Source organism: Centrocercus urophasianus, unplaced genomic scaffold (assembly GCF_019232065.1).
Source record: "Centrocercus urophasianus isolate 14NV4802_14NV808 unplaced genomic scaffold, USGS_Curo_1.0 seq_15, whole genome shotgun sequence".
Lineage (NCBI taxonomy): Eukaryota > Metazoa > Chordata > Aves > Galliformes > Phasianidae > Centrocercus > Centrocercus urophasianus.
Window position 1 is genome coordinate 41323749 of NW_024884697.1, and position 24868 is coordinate 41348616.

The 24868-nt window shown below is 38.8% G+C and overlaps 1 protein-coding gene and 1 long non-coding RNA gene across 7 annotated transcripts in view; one reads left to right on the forward strand and one right to left on the reverse strand.

The window, feature by feature from the left end:
* Positions 1-114: 114 nt before the first annotated feature.
* LOC122158881 lies at positions 115-15020 on the forward strand. 4 transcript variants are annotated; one of them, XR_006168338.1, is made up of 3 exons: positions 115-442; positions 11465-11509; positions 12452-15020. It is a non-coding gene; the product is annotated as an uncharacterized LOC122158881 (long non-coding RNA). The 4 variants fall into 4 exon arrangements; XR_006168337.1 differs by having other exon boundaries at positions 115-290; positions 360-442; positions 11465-15020; XR_006168335.1 differs by having other exon boundaries at positions 11465-15020.
* A 3578-nt stretch (positions 15021-18598) lies between these two features.
* The window catches only part of ATP2B1 (ATPase plasma membrane Ca2+ transporting 1), a 59088-nt gene continuing 52818 nt past the window's right edge, over positions 18599-24868 (reverse strand). For all 3 annotated transcript variants that reach the window (XM_042815378.1, XM_042815377.1, XM_042815379.1), the window contains one exon: positions 18599-21526. In XM_042815378.1, the coding sequence (XP_042671312.1) occupies positions 21215-21526 (312 nt within the window). In that variant the 3' untranslated portion in view covers positions 18599-21214. The remainder of the gene's footprint in view (positions 21527-24868) is intronic.

Sequence of the window (24868 nt, forward strand, 5' to 3'; positions counted from 1 at the left end):
CTGCTGCGGCCGCCCGAGCGACGCCTCAAACCCCGCGCGCTCCAGGCCGGCCGGTCGAGCCCCGAGCTCCTCCGCGGCACCCGCCTCGCGTCCTGCGATCCGCCCATTGGCGGCCTCACGGGAGGAGCGGGGCGGGGCTGTGCCCTGCCAGCACCCGCTCTCTTTCCCGCCGTCGGTACTCGATCTTTTCTCTTTTTTTTTTTTTTTTTTTCTCCCCGACTAAAGCCTGTCGTTTTTCTTCGCTGTAGGAGCGTCACCCAAGCAGCAGACTTGGCAAGGAGTGCCTGAGGGTAATTTCAGGAGTCAGTCTGCAGTGCGTGTTTCTATCAGTGCTTTTATCTGCCTCTTCCTTCCTTCAGGGGAGCTGGGGAAAGGACAAAACCTTCAGAGCTGGTGAAAGTTACGGCCTGGATCTTCCTTTAACGCAGAACAACTATAAGTTGTAAGTAACACCTCTGTGAGCGATTTTGCATTAAACAAGCTAGTATTGGCCTCTTCTCTCCCCCTCCCCTTCTTTATTAACCTGTTTGTGCTTTCCACATTTCCCAGTTAGTGTTTGTACTGCACAGAATTGTCTTCAAATGCTCCTTTAATGATTCACAGAATGGGTTGGGCTGGAAAGGACATTAAAGCCTATTCATTTTCAACCCTCTGATAAGGGCAGGGTTGCCATCCACTAGACCAAGTTGCTCATGATCCCATCCAACCTGGCCTTGAACCAGGGATGGGACATCCACAGTTCCCCTGTGCAACCTGTTCCACTGCCTCACCACCTTTGGAGTAAAAAATTTCAACATCTTACTTAAATCTCCTCTCCTTTAAACCATTCCCTCTTGTCCTACCTCTGTTTGCCCACACAAAAAGGCTGTCCCCCTCCTGCTTATAAACTCCCTTTAAGTACTGAAGGGCTGCAGTATGGTCTACCAGGAGCACTCGCCAGGCTGAGCATGCTCAACACCCTCAACTTTTCTCCATAGGACCAGCTCTCTGATCATCTTAGTGGACCCGTTCCAACAACTCCATGTCCTTCCTGTGCTGTGTGTCCCCAAAGCTGTACTCTGTACTCCTGATGGGGCCTCACAAGGGCAGAGGAGAGGGGGACAATTACCTCCCTTGTCTTGATGGCCACCCCTCTTAATGCAACCCATGATACAGGTGGGCTTCCCAGCTGCAATGCTTTAAAAAAGTACAAGTAGACTTTTTGTTCTGTTTAAACTACAAAAAAGTTACTGTTACTAGTGGTGCCAATGTTTGTGCAGCCTTTCAAATCCTTAGATAGGGAAACCAACCTCAAGGGAAAAATACTGCTTCAATAGTTGTACTAGGAGAAATAGGTAAAAGTAATTGGCAAATGGAAGGCTAAGGTTGCTATCAGGCTGTCGTTCAATATGCAGGCATTCATGGAGAAATAGCTTATACTGCAATTACCCTTTTTTTTTTTTTTTTTTTTTTAATCTAGCCTGCATTTTTGCAGCGTTTCATCTGACATTGAACTCCAGCATCTATAGAATCAGGTTAGTAATTAGGCCAACATGTAAGATTGGTCAGTTACAGAACAGCTCCAAATCAATTATATTTAACCATGAAATTTAGATTTAAAATAGCAATTTAGAAATACTGGAAGAAGCAGGATTATCACGAGTATGTGAAAAAGGTTTCCATTATTATCTTCTACTCAGACCTTTCATTGCATAATGGTTATTTGGCTTTACAGCTTCAGAGCTTGAGAGAAGTTTTTCAAAAAATAAATGGTGGGACGCATTGACTTAAACTTTGACCTAAGTAAAACTACAGCTTTATGTCATTATTTGTTCTTGGCTTGGCACTGTATTTTTCCACACAGCACTCTAATTCATCCCTTCATGTTAACTTCCATGACATAACTATTACAAAGTAAAAATCTAGCATTAAAAAATTGGTAATAATAAGACTTGAGTGTCCCACATTCTGCCATGTTGTAGGAACACTGAGGTATCCTCAGTGAGTTCACTTGCCCTCCTTACCACTATGGAAGTCTTCCAGCCACTTCTTTACTCTTTGTCCAGCTATCCCATTTCTCCTAAGGTTTATTGACTGAGTGAAGCCTATCAGCAGGGAAACAGCCAAGCACCCATGGGCTGTATGCATCTGGGAAGCAATTTTAGTACCAGTTCAAGTTTCTGCATTATATTTTCTGAGAGAAATTATCCTCTACTTCTGTAATTCACTGTTGCAGTATCTCAGTATTTCTGGTATCTTGTGTTCTGGAAGCCAGTGGGCAGGAGTACTTGGCATTATATTTACAAGCTGATATAAATGGGAGTTAAGTAATAATGAATCTTTCTCCTTTTACTGCCAGCTACATCAGCTGGCATCAGGTACATACATTTCCAGCAGATCAGTATCTTTTATTCATTTTAGAGTGTTGCCAATTAACAAAAATCTGTATCTGGCCCTAAAATTCCTGACATAGTGCCAGGTGATAGGCACAAAGTGAAGAAAGAACTGCAACTACTGAAAGGAGTATGGATATCACTGTTTCTACTGGCTGAAAGTTTCTCAACTTTCAGGGTTTACAAAGTTAATCTGTTCCTTGCTGCTTTCCCTCACCTGAGGGCATTTTGAGGACTCCCAAATGATTGTAGGAGATGAAGTACTCCCTTGTTGCAGATATATAATTAGCTATAATAATTGTAGCTATAAGGCTGGCAGGTAATAGTCTTTATGTAGATTTCTTTTTCTCATTAGCATGCATAGATTTTATTTTTAGAATGATTTTCTGATTCTTGAATCTCCTAATTATTTAGTAAAATTATGAGTTGACATGAACTTTTTTATGGTTGAGAGCAACTGTTCTGTAATACACAGCTGCAATCTGCTATACAGGGTTGCTTGTATGCCATGATGGCAAAGACAAATGGTGCATCAGAAGATGCCTTCCAAGCATAATGCCTCAGCAAGCTGCTGCTTTATCACCTGTGATATTGTTCTCAGATACTGAGTTAAGGTAGTGTGTGTATGTCCAACCAGAAACTGCATAGAGGAGCGCTAAGATTGTAGCTCAAAGGTATGTGGGTTACCTGGTCACAGTAGGGAAGGGCCTGATTAAATTATGTGTTGAATTCAAGGACGCTTGGACAAGCTTAGTACTTTTCTTGCATACATGTTGCAATGCATGCATAAATTAAGTTGAGCACATATTGTTTCATAATTACATAGGTAATAATGCATGTGGCACTAGGGATGAACTGAACATCCTCTCAAATATTGGAATGCCACAATGAGGTCTCCCCAGAGCCTTCCCTTCTCCAAGCTAAACAAGTCCAGTTCCCTCCACCTTTCTTTGTAGTAGAGGCCCTCCAGCCCTCTGATCATCTTAGTGGCTCTCCTCTGGACTTGTTCCAAGAGCTCCACATCCTTCCTGTACTGGGGCTATTTTGCAGTTATAGAACTATTGCAACTTTTTCCTTTTGCATCTTTCCAATCTGCTGCATTGTTTTCTGCTGTGTTAAAAAGAGCTTTGAAATAAGACTGTAAAACTGTGGAGTGCTGTTGGTTTGGAGAAATTTTCTTATCAAAGTCCCATTAAAATCTCTTTATCAATGACATCTAGAACATAAAAGGATTGCAAGCTTGTACATACAGATTTATAATGCAAGGGTGATTCAAAAAATCACTGATGTTACTTATAGTCTAAGATGCATATACCTGAGAGAGAACTGGAAATTACCTTTTAGGGATGACAGAATAGTTTATTTGAAGAAAGTCACTTGAAATTTTCAAAAATATTGTTTGACCTCAAAGACTTGTTGAAGAGCACTCATGGAAGCTTTTAGTGGGAAAGCTTGGTAGGTGTATTTGTTGTGTATTCTTATACTCTGTGCATAAATCATTGTATCAAATTATTTCCTTAGCCTGACAGATCAGATCAGCTGAATCTGAACAAAAATTGAAATTTCAGGAATGAGCAATGAGTAGATCAGAAGGAAGTTGTACAGTGTGTTAAGTATCAGAATGCATATGATAAACTGAGGGAAAGTTCAGAAACATTTTTCTTGTTCTTGCGAGCAATCAAAGAAGGAAGGCATAAAAATTAGTTAAACCCCATGCATTGCTTTCCTGGCTGTTAACTCTTCATAGGACTGCAGATCAGTAGACCTTGATAAGCATCTAGATAGTACAAGATCTGTTTCCAAACAGATCTTTCTAGCTTTCAGCTAGAAGGTAGCTGCAGCCCTTTCAAAGCACCGCACTGTGCTCCTGGCAGACCTTTCATCAGCTGGTCTAAAAAACTTGAGGAGACAGCAAACACTCCAGCTACAGAAACTCTAGATTTTCTTGCTGTGGAAACGGGGTGCTTTTTTTGCCACTAAATGCAAGATAGAACCATAATCAGCACCTGCTTCATGTCACAGCTTTCTACTCTTCACAAAAGGTAAAAGATATGATAGGAGTTTTATGTTAGTGAAGTGCTCGTAACTGTATTACGTAGTTCAGATGAGGCTCTTACCAAAGCAAGGCATACATGGCAAATTACCCAATATTTAAGTACTACTAGCTTAATTAAAATATTAATTTACATTTTACATCTAAATCTGCTAATGAGGTAGCTCAGGAAACCTATTAAAATACATGAAAGTTATTGAATATTGAATGGTTTGTATTCATTAAAATCAGTGGCAGCCTCATGTAGATGGCTATGGAGTATTTCGTATTTATGATGTCTGTAATCTGTATCACTGTTCTATTTCCAAATAAACTACATAATCTCCAGTGTAAATCTTCTAATGAAAATGAGTTGTAGCTTTTTGAATTGCACTGGTTATAGCTATTCTATTAGCTAAACTAAAACATTTGGATTCATTTATTTTTTGGATTTTTTTTTTCCAGCCAGACAAGTTAGATATTGCATGCAAGCCACATGTATCTCTAATTAGAAATTGGAAGGCATTGTGTTTTAGATCTACATGGTTCTATAGTTCAATAACTATATAGTGGGATGGATTAAAATGTCAAGAGCTTTGATTCCTTAAATAATTAGTTTTATATTTGCATAGATTGATGAAATGGTGACAAATTTACATACGTGGTTAAATGACTTTGTAAGATGTCCTTGATACTTGAAGGTATCCTTGAAATAGGGCAAGAGAGGAAGAATGTGTAACAGGGCATTGCTTAAGCACAGTACAGAAATATAGTAATCTAAATATAATTTTTAATGTTCACAGTAGCTTGCAGCTGATAGATTTTTAAGATTTTTTCCTTTTTCACTGTACAATTTGTATTTTTATTGAAGGATACATAAGAGAACTTTTAAGTGCCTGAAGGGAAACACCTGTAAAGAGAAACAGCATAATTTACGCTACAAAACAAATAACTGTCTAGATTAGAAGCTGAGTGGCAGTTACTCTGCCAAAGAATTTGTCTTTAAGTCATTAGAATTTGTGAAAAAAAATGGGTGTGTTATCCAAAGGGTTTTTTTGTTTGTTCCTTTTAATTGGGATAATTTGTATAAAAGAAGCGTATCTTTATAATGACTTCAGGGAATTACATTTCTTAATGTTTCTCCGTAAGTACCTTAAAAGCACAGTGAAGATACTTCACGTAATAATATGCACTTCAAGTATGCTGCAAGCTCTGTTTAAGCCTTAGTTTCACCTCCAGTGTTCGTTATAAATCATGGTCTCTGTAACGTACACATTTTGTTGGAAACTGTGAGAATACTTGCAGCCACAGATTTTTTTTCTGATAATGAGATTGGTTTGACTAGTAGAATTTTCTGGGATAATGGATAACTTCTGTCACTGGAGAAGTGGGCCCATGGGAGCGTAATGAGGTTCAACAAAGTGAAGTGCAAGGTGCTGTGCTTGGGCTGGGGTAATCCCAGGTATTTATACAAACTGGGGGAAGATCTCCTTCAGAGCAGCCCTGTGGGAAGGACTTGGTGTTCCTGGTGGACAAGAAGCTGGACATGAGCCAGCGGTGTGTGCTTGCAGCCCAGAAGGCCAACTGTGTTCTGGGCTGCATTAAAAAAGGGGTGGGCAGCAAGGAGAGGGAGGTGATTGTCCCCATCTACTCAGCTCTTGTGAGCCCCCATCTGCAGTACTGCATCCAGGTCTGGGGCCCCCAGCACAGGAAGGACGTGGAGCTCTTGGAGCAGGTCCAGAGGAGGGCACTAAGATGATCAGAGGGCTGGAGCAGCTCTACTGTGAGGAAGGGTTGAGGAAACTGGGCTTGTTTAGCTTGGAGAAGGGAAGGCTCTGGGGAGACCTCATTGTGGCCTTCCAGTACTTGAAAGGAGTGTATAAGCAGGAGGGGAAACAGCTGTTCACAAGTGTGGATAGTGATAGGAAAGGAGGAATGGTTTTAAACTGAGTGATACAGGGGAGGTTTAGGTTAGATATTAGGAAGAAGTTTTTCACACAGAGGGTGGTGACACACTGGAACAGGTTGCCCAAGGAGGCTGTGGATGCCCCATCCCTGGAGGCATTCAAGGCCAGGCTGGATGTGGCTCTCGGCAGCCTGGTCTGCTGGTTGGCGACCCTGCACAGAGCAGGGGGTTGAAACTGGATGATCATTGTGGTCCTTTTCCCAGGCCATTCTAGGATTCTATAATCCTGTTGTGGTTTATAGCCATGACATCACTACCTGCATGCCACATGCAATTCTAAATTTAAGGAACATCTTTTCCTTCTCCTCTCCTTTCATAATGTTTTAACAGATGACCAATACTAGTAATGTTTGCTGTGTTGCCGGAAACACGAGTATGTTGGTAAATAGATTTCTATTTCAGAGCACCTGCATCTACTTTTTCTAGAAATAAGCAGCATTTTCTAAATAGATATGTGGTATGATGAGTGTTTCCATTGCATACAGAACCTGGGAAAATTGCATAATCAACTTCAGCAAAGTTTCTGGTAAGGGATGTTTAAAACCAGTGAATACTAATGTGTTTTACTAGGTTCATGAAGTTAGAACAAGTTTTGAAGAATTTATTACAATGTAGCAAAAATTAGAATAAATGTGATGCTTTGGCAGATGCCACGTTATGGTGTTTGCAGATTATCTCCTTTTAGTACAGCTGAATAACAACTTCATCTAACATTATGTGGTTATTAACTGCAAAAGTGAGTTAATGAAAACTGATGAACTGCCGTGTGAAGATACATAGCTTGATGAAATGTCTGCTTATTGGTACACCTCAAGGCAACGTTATTCATAAAGGAACTAATAATGAGAAGAAACTGAGAAGTGGAATAGACAGGACTAAGAGAAGCTACCATAAATTTAAATAAAGATGAACTCTTGATAGATGAACTCACTCAATTTTAGTAGCTTTTCTTGAAGTCCAAACATGGTGAAAACAAATTCTGTCTGAGGTGACAAATTGATGAATAAATGGTGGCACAACATCTGTTTGTTGGATGTTGCAGAGGAACCTGATATTTGCACATAGCAGAATTCCTGTTGGCAGGAGTTCATGGGGTTTACTATAAACCAGACTTCACTGAAAGTAGATGGGTGATGTTTTCAATGTTGCAGTGAAAATGTAGAGAATATAAGGAGTGATAAAACCTTAATGCATTTTGCTTGACTAAGCTTTTAGAAAGGAAAAATGTATGTATACTGTATGCTTTCCATTTAAACAGAAAATGTAGAAAAATCACCTTGTTTTACCACCTGCAATTACAATTGATAAGAACACTTCAGGAACCCAAAAAGCTGTCAGAAACTTTTTAAGAAAATACCTTTTGAATGTAGATGGACAGCTATGAAATAAACATAAGGAAGTGAATGAAGGATGTTCAGATTTGAAGGCTGTGCAATAATCCGGAGCGTATCAGTGAGGATGGGTAGCTGATAAAGTGCCAGTGAAGAACAAAGACAAGAATGTTGGGGAATTTTTCCTCATCTTGAAGGAACAAAACAGAGCAGGATGCATAGGTTTTCTCTGAGACTTTGGGGAATTATGGGATTGAATTAAAAAACAGAAGATGTGCATGTCATTGCTAAATCAGGTATTTTGTATTGATACGATGCTTTTTATTCAGAGATTGTGAGGTACTTTTCCAGTCTGACTAGTAGTTTGTTCTACAGGTAGGATTTTACATAGTCTTGAACTTCTGCAGAGACACACACAGTGCTGAATGCTAAAGACTGCTGTTGAAAAATACATTTCAAGGAGTCAAATTTCATAGGGAATTGCAGTATAATCAGAACCAGAATTCGTATCTGACTCCAAATTCTTATTTCAGGGCTCCAAGAAATTACTGGCAAGCCTCCAAGGACATTAAAAAAAAAAGAAAAATGTGTGGAGATAAAATTCTGGGTTGTAAGAGTTGTTTTTAATTAAAGCTACTTGCTAAAGTTACCTACTGAAGGGCATAACAGAATTTCACTTAACTAATGACATTTTCTGTTCAATAATCCTGATGTGTGCATTGTGTCATGCCTTGTTCAGATGCCTTTTCTTATTGCTCTTATCTTTTACTGAATTGAAATCCACAGAATTGCATTTGAGAATTTCTGCTGCTTTTGTTTTCTGTTAGCTACTTGGTTTTTGTTTTGTTTTATAGTATCAGAGTCAAATTGGAAGAATAAGAGGACAGTATTTCTATATTTCTTGCACTGCTTTGGATGTTTGCTTGAAATTTAAATGGTGAGAATAATAGAACTCTGGATTATAGGCAGTTTATAGCAAGATATGTTAGGTATGTAAACAGTACCTGGATTCATAGCATACTTTAAGACTGAGTCAGAATCCAAGGTTTGTTCTGAATGCTTCTTGCTCTTGTTGATAAAATTCTGCTTTTTTTTTTAAAGTATCTCCTAGCTCAGGGTGAAGCTTAATGGACTTTCCAGTGTCAGCAAGGTATGTCAAGGTTTGTGCAGTGACAGTGTTTAAATATGCTAGTTTGACTGGCTTGTTTCAGATGGCTTTTAAATCAGATTGTTGTTCTAACTTTGAACTTTCTTGCGTCCTTGTGCCGCATTTATGCTTAGCTGTAGTGCCAAAACAGACAAACCTAGCAGCTAGCTGCTGCCTAAAGGGTCATCATCATTTCTTCTATTTCATACTGGCATTAATGTGCATCTGACCTAGGATAGAACTGGTTTAGAGTGCTAAACCAACAAGAATAGTAGTGTGTTCTTCTCTTATTTATTCCTTAATGTGCTCCAGTTCTCCTCAGGATCAGATCGATGCTAATGCTGGTGCACAGTAAGTGGTTGGAGTTTGCTGCTAAGTGTTGCACTGTGGCTTTTGGCAGTATTTATTCTGCACGTTCCCTTGGAGAGGCTGTCAAACGACATCCTTAGATGACTCATTTTCTAGGTTTCATCAGCACACAGTGCCACCACGTGATCAGCTAGGAACAACCTGATCTGCATCACAGCTTGTAATGTTATGCTACTGCTAAAAGTAGGTCAACTCAACTAAAAAGTTTTCTGATTGCTGTAAGGCTTATTGACAGTAAACAAGGTATTTTCAGTAATCACAGTATAGTGCAACGTGTCCCTAATGTTTCTCACACTGGTTCTCCTTCCCTCCTGTGATGTTTACAAACTGTGTGGTTGTTTACTGATTCCCACCCACTGGCTGAACAGCTTGTCTTTTGAACTTAGATGAAGATGAAAGAACTGGAGATAGAAAGATGGATTTGTAAAATAACTTTTTGGCAGATCATCACGAGCATTTTTCTGCATATATAAATTGCTTTTGTAGATACAGCTTATGAATTTGCTAAATAAAGACTATATCATAACATCTTGATTTTTCTCAGTGCTTTGTTTATACTTAAACTGAAACTTGCTGTCAGCTGGTCACCAGGTAAGACCTTGAGATTAAGCTGCCTTCTACCAAGTATGCACACTAGGTAATGTGGGTTTTGCCCCACAACCTTGAGTTAATCTCTTTTATTACTTCTTTCTTCCTGTCACACTGAGCTGAAATATCATCTGTTCATCAAGCTTCTCCCCTGTCTCTACATTCTGATGGGCTAAGAACAAAGGTGGTACCAAGTTCCACCTTTTCCACAAGTTTCTTCTTAGTCTGTTATTCTTACTCTGTATGAGATAGTGGAGAGAGGCTCTGCTGTCTTTTCTGAGAAGAATGTGCTTTTTTATTTGTGCCATTAATTTCACGTTTGCATTTTACAGTTTGCAGTTTAAAAAAACACAGGTTTTGTACTTTTTTTCTTATTTGGATTTTATAGAAGTCCCCATTCATATTAGGATTTTTAACTATGAAGATGATACTCAACATTGCGCCATACATAGTTTATCTACATAGATTATCTAGATTTATATTTAGATATTACATAGATTATCTACAACCTAAGTAATCCATCACAGGAGCAGAGATAGTTGAGCTAATTCAGCACATCTCATTGCTACTTCACATGCAAATGCCATCAGGATTTTTGACGAGGTAATACTGGCAATACTCTGTTGCTTCTAGAGCCAGCTTCAACTCGAACTATAACCTTGCTTGTTTTGTGATGAGACAGACATCGAGTTGTAGAGGAAGCAGTGATCATCTCACATCCTTTTTCCTCCAGCTTATCTTCCACATGGAATGCTGGATGCAGGCCTGGTGCCTTGGAATGTCCCTGGATAGGTACATGGTAGTTCTGTTTTCTACTGTTTTATCAGAACGTGTACTGGAACTTAGCATTTCTGGGTCTGACACAGCAGCCAGGGTGGAACAGATCTTCTCTTCTCTTGTTCTACTGTATATATTTGCAAGTAACAACAGTAGCCTCAAAGTTCTGTTTCTCATGTCACATCTGCCAGGGGGTGCTACATGCCTGGACTGTTGCTCAGTTGAGTCTTACTGATGGCTTCACCTTTGACTGTCTATTCTGCCTCAGTTTATAAGAAAGTAACCACTAATAAAAGTTGATGAGGTAACAGGAAGATAAGAAGGGAAAACAAGATTTGATGTAGAACTTCAGGAAGAGGAAGGCGGTTTTAACAATTATTTGCATACAGAAGGTTGGAATTAGGAAAGACAAAGCTTAGCAGGAATTCGAAGGAGGGATATGAAAAACAATAAGACCTTCTTTAAGTATGTGACAGCAAAAGGAAAGCTAAGGAAAGTGCATCCACAGTTCATTGGGACCCACCTACTGCCAGAGGACATGGAAAAGTTTGATGGACTCATTTCTTTTTATATTAGTTTTCAGCAATGCATTTTCTCCAGCTTCCAAAATCCTACTAGTAGTTTGTGGAGTGAAACATTATGTATACTAGAGAAAGTTACAGTTATATAGCACTTAAACCAATTTATTACATATAACTCTATGAAACCAGGCCCACAACACCGGGACATCATCTTTGAGTATCAAAGCTTGTTCCAATTGCTTGGAGATGTTAGAATAGCAACAGAAACAAACACTAATGCAAAAATAACATTTCCCCCTCCAACTACATTTCTGGAAATAGCTAACCTATTTTATTTCACATCATTATTCTTCTGTCCCAGATGCAAACCTCCTGAGCTGTGTAATTTTAACGGGGCGGCCAATAGGTGAGTCTATTTCTCCATGAAGTTTCCTCAAACTTGTTGTTTTTAAGTTACACTACAGGCCTTGCAGTACTGAAGGAAGACAAGAAACACAGAATAACACTTACCTTGTATTGGGCAGTATTCTGGCTGTAGTCAGTAAATAACTTTCAGCAATTAACTGAACTTGAATGGAATGGGACCTACACAAAGGTTGAGGCCAACTGCCTAACCACTTCAGGGCTAGTCAAAAGTTAAAGTATATTAATGAGGGAATTATCCAAATGCCTTTTAGATTCCAATAGCTGTGGGACATCAACCACCTTTCTGGAACCCTGTCCCAGTGTTTAACCACCTTCATAATAACAAATTTTTTCCTTATATCCAGTCAGAACCTCCCCCGGCTCAGCTTTGTGCCATTTCCTCATGTTCAATCAATGCTTACCAGAGAGAAGAGATCAGCACCTCTCTCTCTTCATTTCCTCTCTCAGCCTCCTTTTCTCCAAACCAGATAACCCAAGTGTCCTCAGCCTCCTCTGTAAGACATGTTTTCCAGGCCTTTTACCAGCTTTGTTACCTTCCTCTGGTCGCATTCAAATATCCTAAGATCTGCTATTTTTTGTGGAGCCCAGAACTGCATGTAATGTTCAATACGAGGCTGCACCAATGCTAAATACAGTGAGATAATCACCTCTTTCCATCAGATGTCTATGCTGCCTTTAATGCATCCTAAAAAACAGATTGCCCCTTAGCTACCAGGGCACACCACTGGCTTGTGCTGAGCCTGCTGTCAGCAGCACCCCCAGATCTGCCGAGCTGCTCACCATCACTCACCTTGCAGCCTGTGCCTGTATCCAGTGTTACTGTATTCCAGATGCAATACCAGTAGGTGGTCAGTTACCTTTGTTGAATTCCCTGGTGCTGATTACTGTTCAATTCTCCAGTCTATCCAAATCTTTCTTGTAGGATCTCTCGTCCTTCCCCAGAGAGTCAACAGCATCTCCCCAGTTCAGTATCACCAGAGAACTTGTTAAGGATGCATTCCATTCTGCATCCAGGTGATTGATAAAAATGCTAAACAGAATTTATATAAGCTTTAATGATTCAAATGAGTTTATGACAGCGTACCAGAATGTTTCAGTGTTTCGGTCTTTTTAAAACTGTTAATAAAGATCAAGCAAGGCTTTGGAAAACCAACATGGAGGGTCCAGGTTGTTGTGCGGATTGCCTCTGGGGACAGTAATAAAAAATGTCATGTAAAGTGGTATCATAGAGGGATATTTTATCAGCTCCAATGATCAAAAAGTCCGTAGAACTTCACCACTGAAGTACAGAAAATGTCAATCATAGTAATGAGTGTCAATGTGACATCCTGTAATTGATATTCAGACTTGCACTGTTTTTAGCCCTTTTTCCAAAGACTAGAATGAATGAAGTTTAAAGCTGAAATAACTGCATTCAGGTACTGATACGCCTGCAGAATGCCTGGCAGTTTCTGCTTGATCTTTAAAAATAGCAATTCTGAATTTATTTCTTTATATTTTAACTCTTGCTATGGAATTTAGGTCACCATTTATTAAAATGCTAATACTTTTGAAACAAAACGTGGCAATACACTGGCCCTACAGAAGAAAATTCAAGTAATTTCTGTACTATTAGAGAGCCAGAACATAATAAACTAATATTTAGTGTTGTAGGCAGTTCTCACATGTCTTGTAAACATACTCATTTAAAATCTTTTTAGTCTCAGAAACCTTTTCTTTTGTTATAAATAAGACATTGCTAAAGCAACTGTCAGAAAATTGACTTCTTTAAATAGCTAGAATGTCAAGTTCCTCTTTGAATAATCTCAGGTCACTTTAATGTTTGGTCAGCCAGCTAGTTTTACTATAGATCTTAAAGTTGGAATATTTGGCAGAATATGTACCAAATAATAGGCTTCCTACATTTGCAGATTATCTGCACATTGCACTCATTTAAAATTATACACACAATTGACTGAAAATCAGTAGAGACACCCAAAGTTGATGTAACATGAAGTACTACAATTGTAACCAGGTCTATTTTGTAGTTTGAGGCGGAAGAAGAAGCACCGAAGCTGATACTGCATTCTCTTTTACTATTTCACTCAGTATCAAAAAAGCCTGAAAGACAGCCATTCTGTAAGTTGAACTGAAAAGTCAGCTTCTCAATTCCATTGAAATTATAGGCCTCTATTACTGAAAATGTATATTTGTGCTCTGTTCTTTCTTATTTAAACAATCATATAGATTTCATTAGCACTGTGCAATGACAAGAGAACCATATTTTTCAGAAACCAGTGTTTGAAACCAGCAGGATAAAACAGCAGCTCCAAGAAAATGGAACAACTTCTTGCAAGCATCCCTAATAGAGGGCAAAGAAACCACACCAATCTGCAAATAAGCAGCTCTTTGTTTCCCTTAGAAGTAGGTTTCATTCTTTGTACACTGGAATGATTCAAAAGAGCCAAATAACTGAGTGGCAAATTATCTTCTTCCTGGAGGAACAGCCACTTTCCACGTGAGTGCAGTACCGCTTTCCGTAGGCTTTCCCATGTATTACAGACTGCTACCTCAGAGTGGCTGAGCAAACCCTATTTGTACAGTAAAAACCAAACATCAGAGGGCATAAACAAAGTTTAACAGATAGTCACTGCAGAGTATTTAAAAATAGGATTGGGGGATAATACAGATTGGAAGGAGCCTCAGACAGTCATCTAATACAAGTTCCTGTTCAAAGCAGTAGAACTTGGTGAAGTTTCACTTGAACTGGCTCATGAAGCATCTTTAATGTTTGTGAAGAAAAAAGGCTGTAAATTTTCCTCTGTAAGTGTTATTTTCTGCTGAATAGTCTTCCATCTGCATAGAATAATGATGGAATAATATTTTGTTTTGAATGTTTAAGTACTGGTTTAACTCAGTACCCCTCTTTATAACTCAGAATATCTTTCCAGATGGCTGTCGGAAGAACTGCATTGTAAGCTGAGAAAGGAGAAGAAGCAGGGATTAGACATTGCACAGAATCTGCGTAGCTCATGAATAGCAACAGCTAAGCTCTGTGATAAAACAGTGTGAACATCAGCTCGCAAATTTGTGGGTCTCCATTCTTGTCCGAACATAATGCCTGTGACTTGCAGGTTACACTGAATTTGCAAACTCATTTAACTGGATAGTTTTGCTACTGATTTTGGGGGATAAAATGAGCAAGCAACAGCAGTAAAGTCAACTAAATGTACTTAAGAAGTTAACATCTCAAATGATATCCACAGATTTTCTTTATGATTTCCATTTCAGTAATGTACATTCCTTAAAATACTTTAAAGTTTGGCTCAAAACCTAGTAAGTTCAAGCATAGAGCAGCAGAGTATTAAAATGCAACTGCAAATTGTCTTCATGCTCTGTCATAAATAAAGCCAATATAAAGGTCCTACTGCCCTTAACAGATAGTAAGCAAATGCTGCTTGCTCTTACGACAGCTCTACACAAAGTCACTTCTCAAATGTTTTTACTTCATTTAAAAAAAAAACAACTGGATTTCTGTGGGTTTTTATTGTTGCCTGTTTTTGAAAGAGGGTAAGAAAGGGAATTTTAAGGTGCAACAAAATTATTGTTCAGTAGTTTCACAATAAACTCTGTTATAAATCTTTCAAGACTACCTTTTGTTTTTCAAAAAATGTAGTTGGTTTCTTTTGCTAGCTTACAGCATACACGGAAAGCCTTATTCACTTCTTGTAGCTAACCCATGAAGAAGTTTTCCTTCTGTGACTCTCCAACCCCCTCCAATCCCTACCAAAGCAGTGCTTTCAAGGCTTTTCAATCCTGATGTGAAGGAATTGAAGGATTGGAATAACCTCCATCTCCTTTGTTCCTGTAGACTTTCAGTTCATCTGTAGTGATTTCTCCAGGTACGGTACACCTTTTTTGCACTCTTGTTTTCCTTTCACCACAGGTAGCAAATACTAACACAACTGCTTGACAGCTCTCTCCAGATTCCCTCAGCATACCAATTCAATGGCTTAACATGAGCCTGAAGTGACGCACTGAGACTGACAACGTGTGATTTAGCCCCAGGCGATGCAACCACAGCAGCAGCCCTGAACAAGAAGGGGATCCTTCACCACAGAGTCTTGCGCTGTTTCAGAATAGCAGCTCATCAGCATACTCAAAATGGCACCAGGCACTCATGCTGAGGCAGCTGAAAGTTACACAAGTGTCTGCTAGAGCCAGGACAGTGGGTCATCCAAGGTGAATGCTTAATGATCAGTCACCCAAATGACTGTGCAGGCTCTGGCAACTACAGGAGGAATTCAGACTCTTCTAACTTGGAGCTGAACTACACATACTGCACTCAAGAGCAGTAGAGGGTCCCCTTACTTTAGACCGATCCAAAATGTTTCTTGCACACAGCAATGTTTGTATCAACTACCTGGGAAAAATGCTTGGCCTGAAATTGCCATTCACTACTGTTCCTTTTCATGTTCATTGAGTGTCCGCGCTTAGTTTAAGATATAATTCTTTAGGCCTTCACACCAATTAAAATCTGAAGCATATAATTGATAATTTGCTGGGGAAAAAATGAAGAGCCACAACACACAGATATTTCCCAGCATGCTGGCAGTGGGTGAGATCTTGATGTAGAAGGCAGAGACCCAAGGCAAAGCACGAGGATGATACAGGAGAACTCCATAATTATACTTCTTACTGCACATGCCCTTCACTGATTCTTTAGGACAGTCTTTGACAAACTGGAAGGAGAAGCAAGGAAAAGGGAGATCATACCTGGTTGTAGGTCATATCCACATTCCTGCTATGTTCACTAAAATGGCCCAGATAATTCAGTAAAAGGAAAAAAGCTAGGAATTATTCCTCTTAGAAAATTAAAGTACCACGGCAAATAAATGTTCCAGGATTGGTGGATGGTTTTTCTTTTCATTTTAATCTACATAGTAGTTTAGTTCTAGCAGTTTAATAGAAGTGCTTGTTATATGGTGGTTCCCAACACTGTATTAAACTGTTGTATGATGTCAGAAACAATGTAGAGGCCCACATAGTGTCTGGTGAGTAAAGATCTACCTTCTCATCTGCAGAAGTGTTGCTGCTCATAAAGCAAATCCGAGAGCCTCTTACCTAAATATCAATTCCAAAATCTCCCCATTTTAGGCAATCTACGTTCTCACCCATGTGTCTTTTGACAGGTCCTCCGGCAAGGACCTGAATGTTCTGATTTGACAGTTCAGCAGGTTCCCCCCTGAAGTACGTAGCACAACACACTACTCAGTACCTGCCAGCACAGCATCAGAAATGAGCTCATTTCCTCACAAACATCGGCCAAATCGCTGCTTACCTTCGGGAGATCTTGAGACTAGCTTAGGTTAAATCTAAAGATGCTTTTTAGCTACGGCCATCATCAGAGCAACCAACTTCTGGAAAGGGAAAGTGACAGGTTAAAGCCTTTACTTAGAAAATTGAAATTGTCAAAGAAAATTAATATATCCTCTGGGGTTTATTGGTAGGATTTTTGTTGTTGTTTTTTGTTTTTTTTTTGTTTTATTTTTTTAAGAGCAACACTTTACTCAGAAGTTTTAGGAAGGTATTCACATGGAGTTTAGGAGCTTTTTTTTTAATTCTACACAGGTTAATCTTATTCGTTAACTACCAAAAATAAAATGATAAAAAAATCAGTAACTTTATTTTCTTTTACTGTTCTGTGACAAAATTGATGCCTCCATTTCTGCTAAGTCTAGAGTACAAAAGAGTAAAATAACTGAGCTAGTGGGAATGAATGCAGTCTGAAGGAAACTTCATCTTACTTACAAACTTAAGTTTGCTGACTAGGGTAAAGGCACTCCCTTCCTAAGCTCTGGATTTTACACAGCTTTCTATTTGTTTGCAATATGTTTTCAAACAAACAAACAAAAAGGATGCATTCAATTTTAATATCCGAGTAGTCCACCTATTTAAAAGTTGCATAACCCTGCTAAGCCCCAGGAAAAGCAGTGAAAAAAATCAGCAGAATTTGAGTTTTTTGAGATCTTTATGTCCTTTTAAAATGATACAGGCTCCTTTAAGTACCTGAAGGAGGCTTTTAGGTTAGATACCATGTAAGCCAACTCCTGGGTTGGTGCTGTGATCTCCTGAAGAAATTGATTAGATATTTCTGCATAGAGATCAGGAGATAAGCTGAAGCAGCTCTCTGGTTCTTGACTCTGGCACAAAAATTCTCAGGACATGACCCTGAACAAGCAAGCCAGACCTTCTGTCTCAAGGTAAGTAAGTTTAAGTCGGAGCTGGTAAGGTTCATCCAAAAAAGTTAAGGTATTTCGGTGAGGGCTTGGAATCTCTAAGATCAGAAGATATACACTGCTTGGGGGACGGTATGGTGGTGGGAAAAGCAAGGAGCTCTTTATAACCAAGCACTTCTATTGCAAAAGCAGAATGGATGCTAAGACGCTCTAGTTTTCACAAGGCTTAGTATTGTCTAGACATTACACTGCAGAAGCTGGCACTGCTAGCAGAAGCTGCACACATTATGTCTTTGGGAAAACTTCCCAGTACTATCAGCTGAATATGAGTTATCCTTCTATGAATATTACATTTACTTGTTCACTTGGAAACACACTGGAAAGCTTCCTACTGTTCTAAATCCCTGGGTGTCAGTTCATCGTCCTTGGATGCTCACACTTGCTACAGACCCCCGTGTTTTCCTATTGGTTTGACATTACAGCATTGTTTCTCTTCAGACTATTCCATGCTGAAGGTTTTTCCTCCTCCTGTCAAGATCAATATAGAAAAAATGAAACCACTTACAAAACAACCAACTTTTCACCCCTCCTCCAAAACCAACATTATCTGCCCTGAGATTTGTCTTATAAGGAAATATATTAGAGATCCCATTCAAGATACTGAATTCAAACGGAAGTCAGTCTAGAACTACATTTAGATTAGTTACTATTGCTTGATCATAATACCATGCATACTCTGACTTCTTGAGCTTAAAGTCATGGCAGTAAGAGCTGTTTTATAGAATAAGCATGCGTTTCAGATTTAAATCAGTCCTGTACTGACATTCAAGAATTTCAGTCCCCATACAGACTGAGATGAACAGCACATTTATTTATTTCAGTTACAATAGACAAGTAAACCTTACAACCAGAAAGGCAATGAAGGCCTCAATAGCTTAGTGATAACCATTTCATAATCTAGGCAACATGTTATGATTTCTTGAGATCACAAAGAAAGCATTCCCTCCCCCCACACCCCCCAACAACTTTTCCTTATTTAGGTTTCACTTACACTTCCTATAAAGAACAGCACACTGATATTAACAGAATCAAGAGGGACCACTGATGTACAAAGCCTACATTTGCTCCCCTGTCCCCCAAAAGTCTTATGTGTAGAATTTATTCCAAAAGATACAACGCAGTCATGAGCACAACTAGAAGAGGGAAAAACTAAAGACTGTTTTCAAAATCAAGTTGAGTTATGATACAGTGAATCTTCCTCTCACGGTGGCGTACTGTTATGGGTAAAGAAACTTTCACATTTTAAACCGATGCTTAACTGACTTCAGTAGTAGGGAGAACAACCACGTACATAAAAAGGATTACCCCACCAAGCACTCTAGGTAAGAAATATCTGAAGTGAGAGAAGTGCTAGAAACACGTGGGAGAAGTTACTGTACAAAGTGTCAAGTGCAAACTCCCCTTGCCTAGAATTCAATGTATTTTCTTCAGTAAACTAGAAAAGACTGAATTCAGATGTGGTTGACAGTGGGATACAGTGCTACACATTCAACATCAGCCACTGAAGAACAAACGCAAGCATGAAGTTATCCCACCACAAAGGAAAAGATCTGCTCGAGCTTGTCTCCTTAACTGCTCATTTCTGCAGTTTGCTCTAGTATCATCATCTCCTCCCTCATTACCAGTGTAGTTCCTCCCAAGGGACCGCTTTAAAAAAAAAGTCTTCAATATTATGGACTATTCTGGGAAAGAAGAAAAACGATCCACGCAAACACTACGCTTATGAATACAGAGCTGTTGAAAAGAAACGCAGAATTAAACTCATGCTCTTCTGAACAGTAACGGACCTGGAAAACACAGCAATAGGAAATTCAGCGCTGCTCCACCATCCTGAGCTGTTTAAAGGATGCAGCGGAGGCAGACCGTGGCTCTTCCAGTCTATCACTAGCAGGTTAGTTTTGGTGCATATTATTCAAGTGGAAAGTGTACTTTCACCAGTGCCATCGGTCCGTTCTTCTTTTCCTCCTTTTACAAAGGGATGTACTTATAAATCTCTGTATCTCAGAATCTCAGCCAGACTATTCATTGCCAAGGAGTATCTTTTGGGCTCAGCGAAGACTTGTGAGTACCTTAATCTTACATTCATTCTGAGGCAGCCACGGCAACTCCATTTACCCACAGTCCTGCTTTTAGTGGGGCTGTTACCATCTTGAAATTGTAGCTAAAAGTAGTTTTAACCAGTAATACAAGAGAGCACTTTTCAGTGTTTCCTGTGATGGAGATGAGGGCAAAAAAAAAAAAAAAAAAAAAATCTGTAATAAACCATTGCTGCAATTTTATTTTAACAAAAGGGCAGGTTTATTCATGTTTACAAACAAGTTTCAAAAACAAAAAGGAGAACATGTATGCTACCCACTAACAACCTTTCAAAATGCCAACAGCCCTCATGCTGCATGAAGGATTTTATAGATTAGAAAAAAATCACAGTTCCACTCACAGTTCACCAAGACAGCACTAAACTAACATGTTTAGACAAAAACAAAGGACTAAGATTCTGATGTATTCTGATTTAATCCATTTTGCCCGAGATAACAGAAATATTTCAAGCAAGTTCCATCACATATTGATGTCCTGCATTAAACAATCCTACTAAGTTCTGAACAAAAGTTATTCAGTAAGTTTCTCAAAATTTTTAAAAATTAAACAGTTGTTTCAAAACCATTAAGTAGTAAATGTATTTAAGAAACTAATCAGGACAGAGGCCATAACTTCATTAGAACACCACTGCTCATGTTTTTACAAAGCATTAGTGTTATCTATTTGGCTATTAGTATCAGCAATTTATCTACAATATTTAACAAGGTAAATTGCAGGCAAAATTTAGTACAGTTTCAATAGAAACACCCTTTTCCTGAAAATACAGCAGTATTTGAAGGACTAGTTTTTTTTTTTTTAATTATTATTATTTTTCTCTGCATCATTTATAAGGAAGCTTCCCATCTATGAACAGGAACAAAAAAGTATCTACAAACCTTGTAAACAGATCTGTATCATTTATAAACATAAATAATCCAAATTATTAACAGCCAACAGCAGAAATTAAAGTATCAATTCAACAATCCAGGGCCTCCTTGCCCTTCCCAGCCTTCCCCTCAAAAAAGGATCATGATAAACTAAAGCTCTGCTAACACACCGTTCAGGACCATTCTTAAGTACAACAGATGATCCACAGGTCACTTATGCCGAGTTACTGTTCATCTGTCAGAGTTCATTATTACTCCCACCCCCAGAAAAGCACCCTCCAGTCTGGCAGAAAGCTTTTTTTAAAAAAATAAATCTACATTCGTACAAGTGTGTCTTCTGTTGAAGTCCGAGACAAGAATCTCATCTTGTCCATCATAAAGTGTGAAGAGACCCAGTTTCAATTTCTTTACAATGCAGCTAGTGTGTTAACATTCAGCTTACAATCAGAGTGATGTTTCCAAACTATGTAGCGGGCTCCCTGGGGATGAAGAGGTAGCAGACTTGTTCATGTCTGTTGTAAGGTGAATTCCACTGTCAACCGCATTGTTATTTTTATTGGGAGAGGGTGGGGGGGTAGAGTTGCGTTTTGTTGGAGCGTCATCTTCAGCATCAGTATCATCAATAAGGGGAATATGAGGCTCGGAGTCTTCTATTCTAAACTCAGGATGCGTCATAAAATTGTGAATTGAACTTCGTGTCTCAGGTTTCTCTAGCCCCTCATACAAAGAACTACGAAATGCATTCACCACTCGTATCTGTAAACAAAGAAAAAAAGGTGTTAGCGTGCTGCAGATTTACTGGTAATGACATGGTTCTTATGAGTTTGAGTCCACAAACAGCTAGACATGAGTGATTCGAATTTGTATGTGATGCAGTGGAACTTGCAATAAACTGTAAAAAATGAAGAGCATTTCAGTACAGCACTGCCAGTCTACAGAGTAGGAATAGAAACTGTGAAAATACTGCAAGAAGCTGAAGGGCCTAAAATTCAGACATGGCACTAGAATTGTTTAATTACTTAACGTGGGCTAAGCATTTTTTTTTTTCTAAATGAGGCCAACAATTACTTATGAACAAATTAAATAATTTTTAGTGAGATTTATAGAATACTGAGGGGGGGGGGGTGGAAAAGGCTGAAAATAAGTTAAAGGGTAAAAGAGTTACTAATTCTCATGCTGGGAATTTAGGATTTCAACTGACTATGAAGAAGCCAAGCATGTGTAAGCCAATGTCACAATGACCAGACAGTAACGAAGTCATGCAAAAAAAGGATATGACTAACTATAAACAGCTGTAAATGTTCGAGTATATACCCATCTACCACACTGGAGAAAGTTTCTTACCTAATGATTTGGAAGCTAAACACCAGAACTAGGAAACTGAATGCTGTATTGTATACTGAAGATGTAGCTACTACAGGTTACAATTTGGAAGAGACTGTTCAAGCAGCACTAAATATGAGAGAAGCAGGTGATCAGTTTTAGCTTATTTGAATTTTCAACTTACACTGAATTCATGGATAAAATCCCCAGGCTGACCGTAATTTCAAGTCTCTTCATTGTTTAACTAACATGTGCAAATCAGAACACTAAGTTTAAAGAAACCATAAACAAACATTTCAGAAAGAAATTAGACATGAAATTGGATAGGGAAAAGGTGCAAGCTCATTTTACAAAATGTGCACGTCCAAGATGACTGGAATTTACACTTTTCTAATTGCGATGTGAAGGATGAAGCCACCTGCTCCTACCTCCTGCGCTCCACCTTTCCCTGACCAACTACATGAATTCAGGATTCATTCTTGACTTTATATAAAATATTTAATAGAAAACCAATGACCCCTTTGTCCAATACTTTGATCAAAACACATTCTCCAGCTTCTGTTAGCTTCTGCCTGTTCAGTATGCAACATCTCTAATTAACCTGAGTAAGTCTCCAGGAAAGTACACAAAAAGTTCTGTGTAGTACAATAAGAAGCAGAGCAAAACTCTGTAGTACAGACCAACTAACTGTTACAGAACAGTAAGTCAAATTTTAAAAGATTTTCTAGGACATCTGAGATGACTTCGAGAGGTGTATCAGGATTACTGCTTCCATACAGGATGCGTTGAGTTCCTTAGTAGTAAAAAAGAAGCAATTCCAGGTGAAGGAATGAAGCTGGAAGGTCAAGCAGGACAGGAATGATGATTTCTGAAGAGTTAAGATACACCAAACATCCTTTTAGTGCAAACAGAGAAGGACTCTCCAGCAGCAGTGTATCAAGTTTGTTATCAGAGCAGCTCTACACATTTGATTCTGACCACGTTCTTTGAGATCCAGAAACAGGTGCTGTTTCCCCTATCCCCGCCCTAACTTTCATTAAGAATTTTACTAAAAAGCTATAAAGTCCACATTTTCATACTGCAGGTATACAACTGGGCTCCACTGATGATGAAAATCACTTCAAGAGGACAGGAAGGATACGTAATATTCAAAATGGAGAGAACGGGAAATAGCGTTGTGCTTGAGAGAGAAATCATTACAGCAGCATCTAATGCTTTACTGTTTATCACATGAAAAACTGAGCACACTTTAAGAGTTTGCATGTTATGTGAGATTTAAACAAATCCAGAGTGCTGCATAAAATCTCTTGTCACTTTCCAAGTGAATCAGTAGGAGTGACAGAGTCAGACTGAAAGTTTACAATGCCTTTATTTGGCATGTTGCATCCCACTGTGCCACTGATTTCAGTGGCAAAATGAAATACGACTGCCTCATGGAACTTGTTTTTCATTGCTTACAGATGCTATGTTAGAACATAAGCAGTAATGAAACACAGTTTTTTAGCTTATTAGGAGAGCTGTAATTATCATAAGGATAGAAGAATATCCACAATAAAAATGTGACTCACAAAAGACAAACAACTGACCTGCATGATGATCCTACAAACCGAGGACCCTCATAAGGTCTGGCCACGAAGATTAGAATCAGACTACCAGTACTTTATCTTACACTTAAAAGAGAAACATCTATCACTTTTAAGGCTTTATTTTCAGTTACTAAAGATAATGAGATGAGATAGCTAACAATAAAATTGCATAAGGGAGGAGCAAACAGGACAATTTCTTATATTATCAGGCCTATCCTATAGTAGGTACCAGAAAGAATAGCAAGGAATGCAAATCTTCCTGGCCAGACAGCTCCTTTGGAGTAGCAACCTCAGTACATGTGAACTACCTTCCAGCTAACAGCTCCAAAAAAGACAAAATGAATAAACCTATCTGTTTGCCACTAATATACATTAACTATTAAAAGAGGATCTCCTAGCAGGAATAGCAGAAGGCTGTATTTCATAGCGAGGATCAAAAACTAGTTTTTTTACTATTGTAGGTTTGTATCTGCATTGGTCATTTGATGCAATGAGATGATGCAGTACCCATTAGGTTCTGCTCAAATGACAGCATGGCATGAAGTTGCTCTCTAGAGAGTTCTCAATGTCTAATTAATGTTCTTGAGTGTAGTTAGGGATACAGGTTACTCATTACCATTTTAAGTAGGAGATGCAATCCTGCATATCCTTACTGTGAAATCTACTTTTCATTTTGTGTGCTTCAGGCATGCAAATTTGTGAGCTAAGCTTCTCAACACTGCTCACTTGCAGGGTAGGGAAGTATCTGTGTCGCCAAGGGAGAACAAGTTAGCTTGTGCAAGCTAACACAGAAATTCTGGCCATGCCAAAAAGAAAAACATAAAAATAAAGAAATCAGAAGAAAACATTTAAGGCAGCTCCTGAAATTAAGGGTCTTCATCCACTTCGTAATCTGAAAGCTTAAAAAGCAGGGCAGGGGTGGGGAAAAGAAGCCTTCTCACAGTTATTTTAAAAAACAATTATTTAACTGGTCTATAGGAAGTTAGGGCAGTTAAACATATAATACATAACTAGGATGGAAAATGATTTCAACAACAGTTGAATACTGAGAGCTAGTATCTATAACTGTTACACATCTTCAGACTCCATAATTTAAGCCTACATATGAGTAATTAAATCTCTAACTTCTACAAAGAGGAAGGCTGAAACTGAAATGCCACTTAGAGTACAATATAAAGAGGGCAGAATT